The 17,779-nt window shown below is 44.3% G+C and overlaps 1 protein-coding gene across 1 annotated transcript in view; it reads left to right on the top strand.

Annotated features, from left to right (window-relative positions):
• Positions 1-17,779, top strand: part of LOC134759884 (uncharacterized) — a 109,778-nt gene that overhangs the window by 84,680 nt on the left and 7,319 nt on the right. Inside the window, exons 3-5 of the mRNA XM_063714893.1 lie at positions 6,569-6,679; positions 8,982-9,118; positions 9,920-10,016. Coding sequence (XP_063570963.1) covers positions 6,569-6,679; positions 8,982-9,118; positions 9,920-10,016 — 345 coding nt within the window. The remainder of the gene's footprint in view (positions 1-6,568; positions 6,680-8,981; positions 9,119-9,919; positions 10,017-17,779) is intronic.

The raw sequence follows: 17,779 nt of genomic DNA, 5'->3' as shown, positions 1-17,779 counted from the left end.
TAAATATACCCACTTCTGTCTTCCTCAAGCTCCCAGACTGGAAATATTAGCTATTGAATAAATACATAATTATTCATCAGGGCTGACTCGTCACACATAGCCGTGACCAGCACTTGATCTTCTCACATAGCCGTGACCAGCACTTGAAGGAAGCCAGGACAATTCTTTTAGATTCTCTTCTTTGAAATGCCACCTCTTCCTTCCTCTGTGGCCTCATGCTCCTCAATTCCTGCTTTTTTGAAAGCCATAAGCCAGGCGGTAATGTTTGCCTCCTTGGCTTGATCTCTGCCTGAAGCACCTGAATGCCCCTCTGAATTTAGCAAGGGAAGAGACTTGGCTCCCTGCGCTGGTGGCTGCTATCTTGTTTCTACTCCCCAACTCTGATATTCCCCTAATCCCATCTTGCAACTTGGCTGCTTTTCCCAGTATAAACGCTTTTCCGTATGACAACTCCCACAATGCCCAGCTGGGGAGTTTCTCTGTTTACAGTTTGCAATGGATTCATTATATTTACTTGATGGGGAAGGTTTCAATTACACCTTAGCCAGCTCATCCTCTTTAATTCATACTCCCACTACCTGCTCTTGTTACCTATCCTTCTAAATATTAGTCACCTATGAGAAGATAATAAAAAGATCCTTCTGGGTTATCTCCAATTGTATGTCTCTTTTCAAATAACAACTGATTGCCTGAAAGAAAAAATTAAAGTCTGAGGGCAGTGAGCGATTTGTAGAATGTGCAGCATCCACATTCATTGGAGCTGGAGAGATCTTGGAGAAAATTTAATCTAAATTCTTACTTTCCAGATGAGGCCTGGGGCAGAGAAGGGATTTACTCCAGATCGTTTTATTCATTAATGGAAGATCTCCTGCCTTCCCACACAAGACTCCACACATGCACGATTCCTTTCTGGTTTTTTATTTCTGCTATGACAACACAGTCATATCTATGTAGTCCTATCTACATACAATGTAGTCGTGTGTGTGTGTGTGTGTGTGTGTGTGTGTGTATACACATATGTCCCTGGAGAATGGTTCCCAAACCTGTCTGAATCATCAGAATCATCTGAGATGCTTTTTAAAAAGACAGTAGTGAGAGTTTCTACCATATGTCCTGAAACAGTCTCTGAGGCTGGGCCCAGGAGTCCAAGGTCTGGCCTTGGGGTTGCTGCTTGATAGAGTTCCCTTGCCCTCCCAGCCTCTTTTTCCCCTCCCATAAGGCACTGCATTTTTCAAGATTGGCCCCAGATTTCATAACATCATTATCAATGTGAAAGGGACCCTTCCTGGGTTTCCTATGTTGTCATGGTAGAGCCCAGCATCCACAACAAGAGAGGCGTGCATGAGGCAGCCTGCAGCCCCAAACGCAAGGCCCTGTAACTTTAAGCAGAGCTTAGCAAGCCTAGTAACTGGCTTTGTTTGTGTGTCTACGTGGAGGAGGAGACCAGCTTGTGAGCAGTACCTGGAGCCCGTGGGCGTACTCTGGGGAAGCTGCTGCATGAGTCAGGCCTGCAGAGGGTTGGAGACTGGAGTCCTTGACGCACTAAGCAATGATTCAGGGGCACAGCCGAGACCTCGGCATGCCAGGTTAAGCGGGCAAACCACTCTCCCTGCCAGAGCGGGCCCTGGATGCATGGTAGGGAGCCATCTTGACTTGAACAGCTGTGTAATCACCAGTACCAGTAAAAGAGAGGGACATGAGACAGTTTTCTCCTGGAACCTGCCCTGGGGTGTGAACACAAGGGAGTGGAATTGTGGGGTCAAATGGTCTAGGAGACCTGCTCCCAGTGAATAAACAAATTCACTAAGGCGTTAGCTCTAGAAAGATTTTATAACTTAGCTGGGTGTATTTGAGGGTGGTATCCATCAGCCAGATACAAGAGGTGGGGGATCTAAATCCCTGAATGTGTTTTGGGGGTTGAATAAGTCCCCTCTGTTGTCAATGACTTGGGACAGTCCTAGGTGAAAGAGGTGAGGTGGATCAGTGACATTCAGTCTGCTTCTAGTCCCGCTATGCACTATGTACATATCTGAACTGAGTTCAGGTACTCTTTCTTCTTGATCCCTCTGAGGGTGAAATATTGGCCTCTTTGACCCTGCAGTTGCCCAACGTGGGGCAGTGCTCATAAATATTCACTCTCTTCTGATTTTATGACTGATTGTACCCAAAACCTTGCTGTCTGGCAGGACAACTAGAGGCTGAGACATAAGAGAAGAAACAGTGTGTCACTCAGATTTTTTCTGGCATCATTTTTGCCAGAGTTGGAAAGTGCCTCTCCTGCCACACACCTGTGAATCATTTAGAAACCAGGACTCACAGAACAGAGGGCGGACTTCATGCATAACCAAAAAGTTTCCTGGAGGCCGGTAAGCTGATACAGCCAGAACAATTGTCTCTTTCCAGGTAGACAAAGGAGTGCAAGGCATATGACCTTTACGTATTTTTGTTTGTTTCTTTTTACCTTGGATCCTTTAGCCATTCTTGTTGGAGAGCCAGTCCTGGGAGAGGGAGTTTTTGACTAAGCAGCCAGTCCATGTTGAAACAAGCATTGTGGGGCAAGTGAGCTGAGCCCCATGGTGGAACAACAGCTACAAGTTAGTGGCATGGCCCCTTGGCAGTGCTGCCTCTCAGTTTCTCCACTACCCAGGCACAGGTGGGAGCAGTAGGTGTGGGCTCATAGACTTACAAGGAACCATGACCCATGATAACCAGGTCACATAATAAGGGCTGGGTTATTGCAAGAAGCAAGGGGTAATGAAGAAGGAAGTTCTCTCATAAGAAACTGCTGTGTAGTTAGTCCACACAGAGACTAGAGCTGGAGGCAGTGAGGCTCTAGGGACCTTGGCACTTGGGGGGGCGGTGAATCCCATGCTCTGTCATTGAAGTGGCTTGGCCAACCCTCGCTCTGGTTATTCTCGATGTATGTGCTTTAGCTTCTCCTCTCACCACCGTGACTTAACACAACTTCTCTACACTTAATCTTCTGCTCAATCGTAGTTTCCACTTTCTCACAATTTTGGCTTACTCTACACTTCAGCTAACTCAAGGCTACTCGTGCACTCTTTCAACCTCAGCTCCTGATAGCAGCTTGAGTCTCTGTGTATTTTTCAATTCAAAGTCCTGTGAGTGAGAATATGATTGGTCCAGTGAATTCCTGTTAGAGCTCAGCTCTTTACAGTAGATCTCCCAGTAAGCCTGGACAGGCATCCCTGAGGCAGGTGTCTACTTCCAGACCAATCAGATGAGGACAGATGTAATAGGGGCCCATCAAGAACTGCCATTTCAGCAGTGGCCCTGAGTGGGACAGTGTCCCTTAGAAAGGGCTGCGGGTGTGTTCTGACCATGTTGTACTACAAGCAGTCAAGAGTGAAAAACACTTCCATTAAAGGGAAAAGCAATAGTTCTAATCACAGGCAAATGTCATAAATTGCGATATTGTCACTAGGTACTTAAAATATGGAGAAAATTTGATGTGGCCTAATAAACTATGCATAGGATAAAATATAATGTTGCTGAAACCAATAATAAATTAAGGCTGGGCGTGGTGGCTCACGCCAGTAATCCCAGCACTTTGGGAGGCTGAGGCAGGTGGATCACTTGAGGTCAGGAGTTCAAGACCAGCCTGGCCAACATGGTAAAATCCCATCAATACTAAAAATACAAAAATTAGCTGGGTGTGGTGGCACACGCCTATGGTCCCAGCTACTTGGGAGGCTGAGGCAGGAGAATCACTTGAACCCAGGAGGTGGAGGCTGCAGTGAGCTGAGATTGCACCACTGCACTCCAGCCTTGGCAACAAGTTTTGAGACTCCTTCTCAAAAAATAAAATAAAATAAAGTAAAATAAAATAGTTAATTAATGTAATTTTATTTTATTATTTTTTAAAAAATTATTTTTTATTTCAATAGATTTTTTTGGGGAACATGTGATATTTGGTTACATGAATAAGTTCTTTACTGGTGATTTCTGAGATTTTGGTGCACACATCACCTTTAGGGGTAAAACAAATTATACAAAGATATAGAGATATTGGGGAAAGGGAGAGATTGGGAGAAAGGAGGTGGAAATCCAAGCAAGCGTGACATACAAAGATCTAGGGGTCATAGTGGAACACAAGCACTGCTGAATATGTACAAGCAAAATATGCACAATTAAGTTGAGTTAGAACATGATTAATATGAGCCAATAGAATTTCTTGTATTCTTAGTGTTGCCTAAATCTTTATTACATTTAGTTTTGTTTTCATATCTTTTAAAGAGATGAAAAGGATACTGAGGAGATTGAGGGACGTGGGTGAAAGGAAAGAAATAAAAGGGCTGTGAAATAATAGTTAGATTCCTTTAGTCTGGGAATTTAAAAAATAGCCTAAGGATTGACTTTTTAAATTAAGCTTCAAAATCTAAGGCAGCAGATGGATAGACTATCCTTTTATTCCAATGCCACAGTTAAAATCGGAAAGAAAAATGAGGAGGCAAAGACTATTGGCAAGTTGATTGCCAAGCAACCGATCAAATTGCAAAGGGCCAAGCCAATTCACTTTTCTTAACAACAAAATAATTAGGCAGTATCTGAACTATGTGAAATTTTCTCCATCTTAAAGACACCAAATGAATTTGATTGTTTAGTAATCAATTCAGTCCTCAGCACTAGTATCTCAGCCACAAATTCTAGGGCTCCTCGGGCTTCCATACTTCTGACCAACTGGCTACAAATTCAGGGGTTCCTACAACCCCCTCAGGCTCAATAGTTTGATAGAATAACTTGTAGAACTCAGGAAAGTATTATACTTAAAATTACAGTTTAATTATAAAGGACGCAAATCAGGAGCACCCAAAAGAAGATACTAGGGCAAGGCCTGGGATGGTCTCAAATGCAGTGCTTCTGTGCCCAGTCTCCATACAATCAGAATGTGTCACCCTGCTGGCACGCTGATGTATTCACCACCAAGGAAGGGGACCCAAGCCTTAGGGTCCAGAGTTTTTATTGGGGTTTCACTGTGTATGGATGATTGAATCATTGACCACATGTCTGAACTCAATCTCCAGTGCCTCTCCTGGGAGGCTGGGTGAATACCAAATGGCTTGAAGCCCCGAGTCTCTAATCACATGATTGGTCTTACTGGCCTGGCCAGCCTCCATCCTGAAACTATCTAGGGTCCCACCAGGAGTCACCCTATTAGCAAAACTCAGGTGTGGTCCCAGAGGCCAATGTCTTCTGGTGAGGCTGGAGGCTCCCAAACTGCTGCTGTTGCTGCTGCCACTTCCCTTGGGGAGAAACAACTTAGGTGGTATTTCTGTTTCCTAACCTGTCTCCAAGTGGCTTGGCCCTTCCCCTCCCCTCAATGCCTTTTCCTTTCTCCTCTCAGGCTTTCCCACTTCATGCCCCAGAGCTCTAAGATGGAGAAGTCACTCTTTCCTGTCTCATTTTTTGATTCAGATTATGATTGGGTTCAGATCCTGGCTCTGCCAGTTGTGAGCTGTGTGATGTTGGGTGCATTGCATGGCCTCACAGAGCCTTGTCTTCCTCATGTTGCTGTTGTGAGGACTCAGTGAGATGATGTTGGTTGAAGCTTCTGTGTTACCTGGCACATTGAGACCTTTTCCCTCTTCCTCTCTGTCCTCACTGGTGCCTCAAGACCTGTGCAGGAATCCTGCCTCATTCCATTTGGCTGAAGCTCCTACCCCACTGTCCACCAGAGTCAGGATGTCCCATGACAAAAGATGGTGGAATATTTATCCCAAAGCCCCACCAAGAGTTCCAAAAAGAAAGAGTTGGTCATTGGCACATTTTCCAAGGTCTTGGTTGGGTTGCTTAGACTGTGTGCACCTTCATCCTTATCATCAAAGTCATCCACAGTAACCCAGGAGCAGTGGCCCACTAGTGCCTGGAAGAGGCAGCCATCTGTGTATCTACCTAGAGAGCAAAACCAAGCTCTGGGGAGGGAGTAGAAAATGGACCAGCAGGCGCAGCAGGTGAGGTGGGAGGAAGAGAGAATGGGGAGGAAGGGTGTGAAATGCAGGCCTTCCTGCAGACAGCTGGAAAGGCCAGGCTACGGTCAGCCAGAACATGGCCTCCCAGGGAGACCAGTCTGTGGAGGCAGCGAAGGCCAATTGTTTGAAATGGAATGAAGGATGGCAAAATGATAGTGGATGACAGCCCTGGGGACCCAGCCCTCTCCCCTTTCCGGATGCAGGGGGCAGGTGGAGCACAGGCCAGCACATGGGCTGCATTCATGAGATGCCCACATGGGACACATATGCCAATTACTGTAGCTTGGTTGGGTCAAATTGGTCGTTGTGGGGACACAGGGACACTCCTGGTTCTCCTCTTAGTTGCCTGGTATGCAGTCTTGGGGGGCTGTTTGACATCAGGCTATTTGGGTTCAGATCCTGGCTCTGCCAGTTGTGAGCTGTGTGATGTTGGGTGCATTGCGTGGCCTCACAGAGCCTTGTCTTCTTCGTGTTGCTGTTGTGAGGACTCAGTGAGATGATGTTGGTTGAAGCTTCTGTGTTACCTGGCACGTTGAGACCTTTTCCCTCTTCCTCCCTGTCCACACTGGTGCCTCAAGACCTGTGCAGGCATCCTGCCTCATTCCATTTGGCTGAAGCTCCTACTCCACTTCTTGCTGGGCTGTGACCATTCAGGATCCCCCACTGTCCACCAGAGTCAGCACCTAAAAGTGAGTAGCACTGAATTCAAGCTTCACATTTCCCCCTTCATTCACCCAGCCGACGGCTCAAGGACAAGCAAGGCCCTTCCTTTGCTCTGCCAGCTTTCCCTCAAAGAAATAAAAATAAAATCTCCCCTCTACAGTGCCTGCTGAAATGCATCTAGTGGTATTTTGTTCTTTTGTTTATGGCTTTTATGCATAGTGAAAATGCAAATTTTCTTAGAAGTCATTATATTTCAGGTCATTCTATTTGTTTATTGTATACACAAATGAGTCACACTCTCTGCTCTGAGGACCCTGTGGGAGGGGCCATCGGCCAGGAAGGAAAAGGAAAAAATTCTACTTACACCTCCTTACGCTTCCACTCTATTTACATCTGCTGCACAGTTTTGCTTTGAGTCCATTCCAACAAAGTGTACAAAACCAATTTCTCATCAAGGTTGCAAAACTCATGTTGTCTGCCTTGGAGTTTTCTTCCCCTCCGCCTCCACACCCCATTTCCTCCCTACCTCTTATACTCCACTATTGCAGGAAAGAAAGATGTCACGTTGGTTGAGGGCCCACTGTGTGAGGGCCCCTGTTGAGGGCTGGGAGATGACCTATGGCATATCATTTAGAGCTCACTGCAATCCCAGCAGCAGAGACCATCAGTCTGCTTTATGAGCAGAACAAACAAATAACAGGAGAATTAGTACGTTCCCCAAAGACACCAAACCTCTGGATGGTACAGCTGGGATGTGGGCCCAGGTTTGTCTGGCTCTAAAGTGTTTTCGTAAGGCAGTGTTAGCTGTTCGCTCTTTCCTCTGGATCTTACTTTCCCCTTTCTATTTCTAGTTTATTAACGTTATTACATGAAGTTTTTTTTTTTTAAAGTTTCTAGAAAGAGAATAATATATTTCAAACAAAAACAATCCATTACAAACTCCTGGCATTTTAAAGACGTCTTAGTATGAAAACATTTAAATGTCCACAAAAGGTTAAGAATAGTATTACAGCCCTCCTAGAATCATAGCCTATTTTTACAGGTTAACAGGTAAAGGCAGGTTAACAAACTGGCAATATGAACAGCATCGGCAGAGGCAAAGAACAAGCAAGCTCAGCTTATATTCTCTTCACAGCCTTGCAGCAATTCCTTTCTGCAACCACCTGTCCTAGCTCAGGTTCCCATTATGTTATTCACTGGGAACAATGACCAGTAATCCTTATTGAGAGTTTACTACGCAGCAGACATTATGCTTTGTGCTTTCCAAATGATAACTAAGTGATTCTCACCATCTCCCCATGGGGAGGGCATAATTTCCACTCTCCTATTTTGGAGGATGCTGAGCACAGAGATATTCTTTTCTTGCTCACGGCTGCATGTCTAGTTAGTCACAGTGCTGGGGCAGGAACCCAGGCAACCAAGCTCCAGAGGCTATGCTTTATACCCTGAACTTGACTTCCTCCACTCTTTCCCTGGCTACATTTATATTGCATGGCAGAATCTGAAAGCTTCACGTTCCCCATCTTTTGCCTGTTGACAGAGCTATGCCAGCCATTCTTGTTTCTCATATCAAATGCAAACCATTTAGAGTTGTCATTTGGAAATTCTGCAATGTTTGTCCCAAGAACAGGGGAACAGGACTTTGAGCTTTCAGCCCAAATGTTGCTCACCCTCCCCACAACTCTCTCTTTTATGTAAGCTTCACTGGGAAATCTTCAGAATCAGGAGCTATACAGTCCCCCGACCCAGCCCCAACCCTTTGATCTATCCTACACTTCACCCTCCCATCCCTATTTTTAAACAAGATTGAGACTCACTTGTTTGTGAAGTCGCCAAATCAATTCCAATTTATTAACTGAGAACAAGCAGGCAGACAAGTAAACAGAGTCTGAGGTGCAAAGCCAAAAATGCAGGTTAACAAACAGACAATGTGAAAGGCATCTGGACAGGCACGAGAACAAGCCAGGCTGATTGCTCCGCCCCTGCAGACAAAGTGCCGTGGAAGGGATTAGAACACACAAGGACTTCAGCCCCGCTGAGTCCCTTTCTAGCAAAACCACGTCTTGTAGCCATGCGATAATAGCTCAGCTTGCATGAGGCATGGGGGCCAAAAAACCTGGCTCCAGAGAGCCAGAGTGCGGCCACCTGGTCTGCTCTGAGAAGGACTGTGGCCACAGGAGAGGGCCTGGATGCCTTGCACCAGAAATGAGGGAGAGAGAGAACCAAGGGGATGTGGAAGCCTTCAGATGGGTCTGGGGACATGTGCTGGGTGGGACACCCCCATTCCACACTCAGTGCTAATGCCTTACACCCACTATCTCTGGGCAGCTCAGTGAGGTGGCCCTTCTTATGCCTCTCCTTCCCAGTGAGTGGGTCCTACAACCAGTGCTTGAGAGCATGGCCTCGGGACCAGAGCACCTGCCTTTCCATCCAGTCCCTGCTTCTCACGAGGAAGGTGCCCTTGGGTAAGTCTCATAATCTCCCTGTGCCACAGTTTCCTCATCCAAGCTATGAAGACCATAATAGTTCTTATTCCATAGAGTGGTAGTGAGGATTTAGTTAGTATATATAAAACACTTACATGGCCGGGCACAGTGGCTCACGCCTGTAATCCCAGCACTTTGGGAGGCCAAGGCAGGCGGGTTACCTGAGGTCAGGAGTTCGAGACCAGCCTGGCCAACATGGCAAAATCCTGTCTCTACTAAAAATACAAAATTAGCCGAATGTGGTGGCAGGTGCCTATAATCCCACCTACTCGGGAGGCTGAGGCAGGAGAATCACTTGAACCCGGGAGGTGGAGGTTGCAGTGAGCTGAGATCAAGCCATTGCACTCCAGCCTGGGCAAAAAGAGCGAAACTCCATCCCAAAATAAATACATACATACATACATACATACATACATACATACATACATACATAAAAAAGCAAAAACCCACTTACGACAGTGCTTGGAACCTAGAAGGCACTATACAAAGACATGGTCAGACACCAGAGGAGGATGCTATGGGGTTTGGTGTCTGGCTGTCAGAGTCCAAATCCAGCCACTGCTATTTTGTTACCGTGTGGCCTTTAGCTAGAGACTTAAATCCTCTCAGCTTCAGTTTCTTCATTTTTATGGGGAAGATAATAATAGCTGTATCATGGGGTTGTCAAGAGGCTTAAGTGAGTTAATATTATAAAGCACTTCAGATAGCACCTAGCCCCTGAAGAGTACTCAGTAAAATTATTATTTAACTATATGGCTTCTGTCAAATCTTTCCTGCCAGGGTGACACTACGAAAAGAGATCACCTGTAAAGGAGGTAATAGGGTGACCTGTGATATCTATGGTCCTGTTACCATGAAGAGACAATATGAAGTTTTGGTGAGAAAATTACCCCTTCTATTGGTTACTTTTAAATATCAGCCAGGACTCATTTATTCATATTATAGCATTTATTTTTGCATGCTACAGTTTCTGTCACCAAAGTCTTCATCCAAAACCTTTCTCCAGCTACTTCTGCCACCTGAGTCCATGCCCCCTGACTTTCCCACATCGGTGATCCATCCATGCCACAGTCTTTTGTAACCAGCTCACAGGTTCCTGCCTCCTGCCTGAGTCTGTACGTTAGCCATAATTGCATCGCAAAGTTATATGGCTCATAAAACAGAGCAGGATATTGAATGGAAAATTAAACCACAAGTAAGCTGGTTTCATCACACCTTGCAGGGGTGCATTAGTTATTCCATGCAATTTGATTCCAGCTCAAAATTTGCAGTAGGGTTTAGTAAAGGCAGCTGTTCTTTACCTATTATAGTGTTCAAGGGGTTTTCCTGATTTTCTCAACGTTGTGGGCATTCTGTAAGTGTGTTGTCTGTCAGCTCTTCCCCTTATAGAGCTGCTAAAAGTACATAAGGAACATGAACGTTTGAGATTTGCTTAACCAGTGGCCACAGCACTAGCATAGCTGCTTTTGGAGAAATGGAGAACATAGAAGTTGATCTGGATGCTCCTGTTTGATCCTCTCTGTGTGGCACTGGATCTAACAGTGGGCTCTGCAGGCCAGGCCTAGGACTGGAAAGCTGCAGATAGAGAAACAGATCCATCAGAGGTCATGGGAAAAGGATCCATGGATTTGGTGATAGGGTGAGAGGAGATATTAAAAGAAGTCTCTTCTTTGAGCCTGGAATTTTAAAAAGATCATCGTGATGGGAAGGTTGGGAAGAGTCAAGGTCTTAAAGAGAAGAAAAAAACACCAGTTTCCTGTTAATTGAGCACTGCAGGAGAAAAGTGTAAACCATGCAAAGTACTTACACTCTCCCTGGAGAGAGAAGTCACAACTCTACACAAACCTGAACAGCAAACAATTGGTTTTGAGATCGGACCATGAAAAAGAATGCTTTATGACATTATAGAATTAGTTTGCTGTTTAATTACTTTCCAAATGGTTTATGTAGAGAAGAACCACTGGAAGGTCACTGCTGGCCAAGGGTAGGAGGGGAGATAAGGCTGCAGATAAGAAGTGCTGTCTGAGCTGCCTTTGACACATCGGTAGGAATTGCAAAGGTGGGAAAGACAGGCAAAGTGGCACAAGCAAGAGTATGGAAGCCGGAAGGCCAAAGGGAGGATAAGTGCTCAAAAATCGGGCCACAGGAGGTGAATAGTTGGATGTAAAGCTGAAGAGGTAGAAAAACACGCAGGTCCTTTTTAGCTGTTTTGGCAATTTACTTATCCTCTTTCTGACTCAGTTTCCTTGTGTACAAATGAAAATCATGACAGTACTTACCAGATGGGGCATTGTGAGGACCATGTGATACAACGTCTATGAAGAGATGATCATAGTGCCTGGTACATAGTAAACACTCGTTGAGTATTTACTCATGATGATGATGATGATGGCAGTGATGATGACAACCATCACTGGTTCACTGTTACCAGAAATGCAGTGGAAGGCAAACGGTGAGCAATGAAGCCAAAGACACATTGATTTTTTATTCTATCGGCCAATGGGGATTTTTAAAGGGTTCTAAACATGGGAATGACCAGATTTAAAATTCAGATAGTTTGTTTCCTTCAGGGGTCAGTGCAGTGAATGGATTTGGAGAGGGAGGATCAGACTGGAGGCCAGAAGTCCAGTGAGCAATATTACAGTAGTCCAGGTGAGAAGTAATAATGGACTGCCTAACCCAGGGAAGCAGCCACGGGGATTAAAAGGAAGGGGTATATTTGAGAACTTTAGGTGGTAAATGTGATAGGAGTTGGTAATGGAGAAGAAAGAACTGAGGACATCCCCAGGGTTTCTAAGCTAGGTGACTAGATGAACAGTGACTCATCTACTGATATAGGAGACAAGTCAAAGAAGCATATACAGGAAAGACACAGGTAAAGATTAATCAGTAACACTGAGTTTGTCAGGGTAGGTGGCTCATGCCTATAATCCCAGCACTTTGGGAGGCTGAGGTAAGTGGATCACCTAAGGTCGGGAGTTCGAGACCAGCCTGGCCAACATGGTGACACCCCATATCTACCAAAAAATACAAAAAGTAGCTGGGTGTGTTGGCACGCACCTGTAGTCTCAACTACTGGGGAGGCTGAGGCAGGAGAATCGCTTAAACCTGGGAGGCTGAGGTTGCAGTGAGCCAAGATCCCACCACTGCACTCCAGCCTGGGTGACAGAGTGAGACCCTGTCTCAAAAACAAAACAAAACAAAAACTGAGTTTGAGGAATCTGTAGGTAGCCAGGTGGACCTCTGTATATATTACACTGAAACTTGGAAGAAGATCCCAGCTAGAAACACAGACTTGGGTGTTGCCGGCACATTGATGATTATGGGACCATGAGAGTGAATGAGATTGCCCAGGGAAAAAACATGGGGTGAGAAAAGAGAGATCAAAAATGAAACACTGGGAAACAATACCATTTAAGGAGTATAAGAAGAAAATTAGCTAATAAAGCCAAGAAGGACTGATCAGAGAGGATGAAGGAGAAATAATAGAGTGAGGTGTGACAGAAACTAAGAGAATAGAGAGTTAGGAGACAGAAGAGATCCACCATCTTAAATGACATGTGTAGGCCCACCAAGGTAGGACAGAGAGGGGCCAACTGATTTTGCAAATGTAGGAAAAGGAGGTGAGAGTGGGGAGGAAGGAATGTGAGGTGAGGGAGCAGAGACAGACAGCATTGACCCTTTCTTTATTTCAGCTATTGTGTTGAGAAAAGAGAGAGAGAGAGGGAGGTAGCCAGAGGAAGGAATGGAAAAACAGAGCTAGAGTATGCTTAATGTTTTTTGTTCTAGTGGGAGAGATTGAAGAAAGTTTCTATCTAATAGGAAAGAACTTACGGAGAGGAAGAGGTTTTAGAGCCAAAAGAAAAAGAAGTTCAGAAAGAGACAGGTGGATATAATACCAAGAGCTTCACAAGGAAACAGACTGGTCTAGAATAAAATAGGAGAAAACAAACAGGCAAAACCCACCATCTTTTCCATCTTTTGTTAGGTTCTGGGCAAAAAACGGGTGGATGAAAGCTTTTGTAGGTGTGCACCAACTTGAAGTTTGCACATAACAGTCTCAAGTTTTTAAAATATGTGGAAGTGGAGGCCATGTGCTATAAGTGAGGGATACAGTAGATTATTAAGACCTCTCTGGAGAGTTATGAAGATTTGGAGTTTCTACTCAAAGGCACTTTGGAAGGACAAGAGAAAGATGGAAGACCACAAATTGATGGCAGCACCCATCTGCAATGCTGGGCAATATTTCTCCTTCCTCATTTAATGAGTTGAGTATAAGAAGAGAAATGCAGATTGTAGTATTCACTGAGGCTTGGAGCTTTGCCACTTAGGCACAGAGAAAGTCCAGGAATGCAAAGGCAATTGGGGATGCTGGTGAAATGGTATTTTCAAGGAACAGCCAAGAAAATAGGCTCAGGAAAGCTAATGAGAGTCCTTCTGTCTTCTTGTTTATCCCCAAAAGGCTCAAGGACAAGAAATTATCTCAAAAGAAATTATGTCTGTCTTATCATTATTTCATGGATGAGACCCCATTTTTATTTTTGCTCCAATTCATAATCATGAAAAACAATATATTTAACTTTAAAAGTTTCTTTCTAGACTGGTACAGTGTCTCACACCCGTAATCCCAGTGCTCTGGGAGGTCCAGGAGGGAGGATCACTAGAAGCCAGGAGTTTGAGACCAGCCTAGGCAACATAGGGAGAACCTGTCTCTACACAACTTTTTTTTTTTTAAATTAGCTGGGCATGGGGGCTGCACCTGTGGTCCCAGCTACTCAGGAGGCTGAGGTGGGAGGATCACCTGGGCCCAGGAATTTAAGGCTGCAGGGAGCTATGACTGTACCACTGCACTGCAGCCTCAGTGACAGGAAAATTCTGCCACTAAAAAAAAAAGTCTCTTTCTCCTTGTCCTGCGGTTATCAATCAGCTTAAAGTTTTGGAAGTTCCTAACTTCACTGGATGAGCTCCCATAGCAGTCAGGTATTTCCCTGTGACCTGGGGGCTAGCATGGACTTCATGTAGCGTTAGCAAGGGAAGAGGGATCCTTGTGCAGAAATGCTGAGGGCAGGGCAGTGAACTCTAGATAGAAGTGACAGAAGGAGCTGGGTGCAGTGGCTCACACCTATAATCCCAGCACTTTGGGAGGCTGAGGTGGGCGGATCACCTGAGGTCAGGAGTTTGAGGCCAATCTGGGCAATATGGTGAAACCCTGTCTCTACTAAAAGTACAAAAATTAGCTGGGCGTGGTGGCGGGTGCCTGTATTCCCAGCTACTCAGGAGGCAGAGGCAGGAGAATTGCTTGAACACGGGAGGTGGAGGTTGCAGTGAGCTGACGTTGCACCACTGAACTCCAGCCTGGGCAACAGAGCAAGACTCCATCTCAAAAAAAAAAAAAAAAGAAGAAAGAAAGAAAGAAATGATGGAAGACCTGGAAGTCACTTAACAAGCATCTGGAACATACAGGTGGAACAAAATAAGAGTAGAACGAAAGACCAAGAGTTTATTTTTAAAAGAAACAGGCAGTGGCCTAATAGAAGTCAATTGGTTGGATGAAAAAGTTAAAAATATAGTAAATAAGTTTGTCGTGCTACCTTAATTTAATCAGCAGAACCATCTTTTTTGGTCGTTGTTGCTGGTGGTGGCACAAGAGCAATAATTACTTCCTCTCCCTCGTTAGGGACCCACCCCGTCAGTAGTGGCAATAGAGGAAGAACTCCCACCACTCTAGAAGTGCCTCCTCCTCAGGAGGCCAAGGAGCTCTGAGAATGCACATTCTGATTCCTCTGGTACATAGTTTAGAAAGGCCTCTCGTTATTGTCAACTGCAAAATAAAAAGCTTCTTTGAGATGGCCTGTCCCATTTTAATGGCCCTTGGAGACATGCAGATAACTTGTGGAGCCTCCTAACTTTGTACAAAAGACAATTGAGTTATAAAGGTCACATAAATATATTGTTGAAAGTAATAATGGCATTTGTGTGGCACATTATGGTTTGCAAAGAAATGCCTCCTGTTACTGTATTTGAGCTTCGTAAAAACTCTTTGTAGTAGGTTGTTATTCTGAGTAACAATAGCCCCTTATATTTCTTAGCTTGAAAATGTACTTTTTCATTATATTTATTTGATTGTATTTCTCTATTGCTTTCCTTGGTATTCCTAAGTCATTTTTATTTCACTCTCCTGCTCCTAAAACTGTCAATACATTTCTAGAATTAGATAAAATCTCTCATTCAATGTCCTTCATATTTCAGCTCAGACCATTCTTCCAACATATGTCCTTATGCTCACCTTCTTGAAAACACCTTTATCTTTGTTCTCTCTGTTCTCCCTCCTCCAATCCTTTTCTTTTCTCTTCTCCCATATTCTCTGCTTTTACCAAGGCTCCATCCTTGACTTCGACCAGCCCCTACAGGCTTCCTTAGATATCACCTCCTTAATTAAAGTCTTCCCTGCCAACACCCTCAAACTTGGATGTGATATTTTCCTTTTCAGAATTTTCCATTTATTTGATATCTTTGTTTCGAAACTTATGTTATAACAGTGGCAAGGACATTTGGTGAACTATTTTATTAGATTAAAACTTCTTGAAGGCTATGGCTTTGTTTTCTTCTTGATTCAAACCCCAGATCAAGTATCATTTCAACTATGAATTTTTTTCCATGGACACCTAATAATTCCCTTTTCTCCCTACCATATATTTTTTATATACTTTACCCAGATGTGCTAATCACGTTGTATTGAAATGGTTGGTTTTAATGTTTGTCTTCCCCGTTAAGCTAAAGGCACCTCAAAGGAGCATAGCATAGTTGTTAAGCACCCAGACTGCCTAGGCTCAAATCTCAGCTCTGCTATTTACCAATAGTGTGACCATGGGCAAGTTACTTAACCTCTCTGTGCTTCAGTTCCCTTATCTTTAAAATGGAGATAAAAATAGTACCTTTCAGAGTTGCTGTGATAATTAAATGAATTAATGCATATAAAATGCTTATCAGATAGTATGCAATTATAATTATTATACTATGTTGTCCTTCATATTTTTATTGACAAGAACAATGCTTAAACTAAGCAGGTTCATGACAAATGTTTGTTGAATAAATAAATTAAAAAAATGAGGGAAGATGCACAGGATGCTTCTTTCTAATAGGTTCTAAACTCAAAGATAGAGACCGTCCTTCACCCATAGCTTTTCCACAACAAATTAATGAGGTTTATAACAGATGATCAATAAGTATGTGTGGCACATACTTTATAAATATTAATCCAGTGACTGGCAGATTGAGAAAAATAAAAATAATAAATTGTGCAATGAATTCAGTTTAATCAAATAAATGATCACACAGGATTTTACATTAAGGTTGTGAGACAAATTTCCCTCTTGTTTTAAAGTTCCCTGTTGGGAAGACGTTTCAACATGCATGGCTGTGCTTAGCCAGACCTTAGCTGTCCAATAATATGGAGGAAACCTGCCAGGTAGACATCAACTGGGGATGCCATCCCTGGGAGATGAACATCACAGTGGGAGCCAGGACCACGCAACAGAGATGGAGTATTAACACAGCTTCTGTGGCTCCCAAAGGGTGGAATGCAGACTCCAGACTGACCACTCTTTGGAAAGGTGTAGACAGCTGTGCAGTAGCCCCACTCTAGATCTGACAGATATGGACTTTGAGCCAAAACGGAGGCTTTGGCTGGAAGAGTGAATCAACCGAGGATTTTGAAAAGGCAGATTAGAAAAAAGAAGAAAAAAAGCCCTTCTTGGCAGATGAATCAGACAGGTATGGGGCTATTTCACAGTCCAGCAAATGTGCACACTCATGTCAGCGACCACAGCATGAAAAAAGCAGGGAGCTGTTTGTTCAGCTAGAAATGCTTACCCCGGCCTCTTCCCCTCCCTTTCTGCTTTGTCACTCATTCTGTGTTGGAGAGGTGTTCTTTTTCCCCTCATCCCCTTGGCTTTCTAAAGTAACATTAGCGGAGCAGTTAATGAGGCGGTGGAAAGCAAGCTGGTCCGTTCAGGGTTGCTAATGACTCCATTCCCGGGAGCCTAATCAAAGATTTGTACATTTAATTGCTGTCAAGTCAGCGCCAACCACCTGCCATTTCGGCGGCACCTGAGCTCCCAGCTCGGTAGCCCCTGATTCTAAATGAATCCATCACCATTTCTAAAGGCCAGGAAGCTAGGCTGCGGGGCAGACTTGAAGTGGGCTTGTCCAGGAGGGCAGAGACCAACAGGCCTAACGGAGAGGTGTCACTTCCCTGACAGGGCCAGCATTGGAGGGGCGCCTGCACTTTTCTAGGATCCAATTTCTGCTTTTTTTTTTTTTCTTTTTTCCAGGGGGAGGAAAAGATAGGTGTGGTGAGGGTGAGGGTGTGGAAAGGAGGAGAGGAGGAGAGAAGGTGACATCTAACAACATTCTCCAGAATCTACTGATGCTTTTATTCTCAGGGGTGACAATTTCTGACCCCAGCGCATGGTTGTGCCATGGATGAATGTTTGCTGGAGATCCTTTCCAATTAAAATGGTGATTGTTCTATTGCTTACCCCCATCCAGGTTGTAGTTGTCCTCTAAGCTTTTTTTTTTTTTTGGAGATTTGGGGAATGAGAAAACATAGTCAATCTGGACCTGAGTGTAACCTAATGG

The sequence above is a fragment of the Pongo abelii genome, chromosome 14 (genome assembly GCF_028885655.2).
Source record: "Pongo abelii isolate AG06213 chromosome 14, NHGRI_mPonAbe1-v2.0_pri, whole genome shotgun sequence".
In the NCBI taxonomy this organism is placed as follows: Eukaryota; Metazoa; Chordata; class Mammalia; order Primates; family Hominidae; genus Pongo; species Pongo abelii.
Note: the sequence above shows the minus strand (reverse complement) of the source record. Positions and strands in the feature narration are given on the sequence as shown.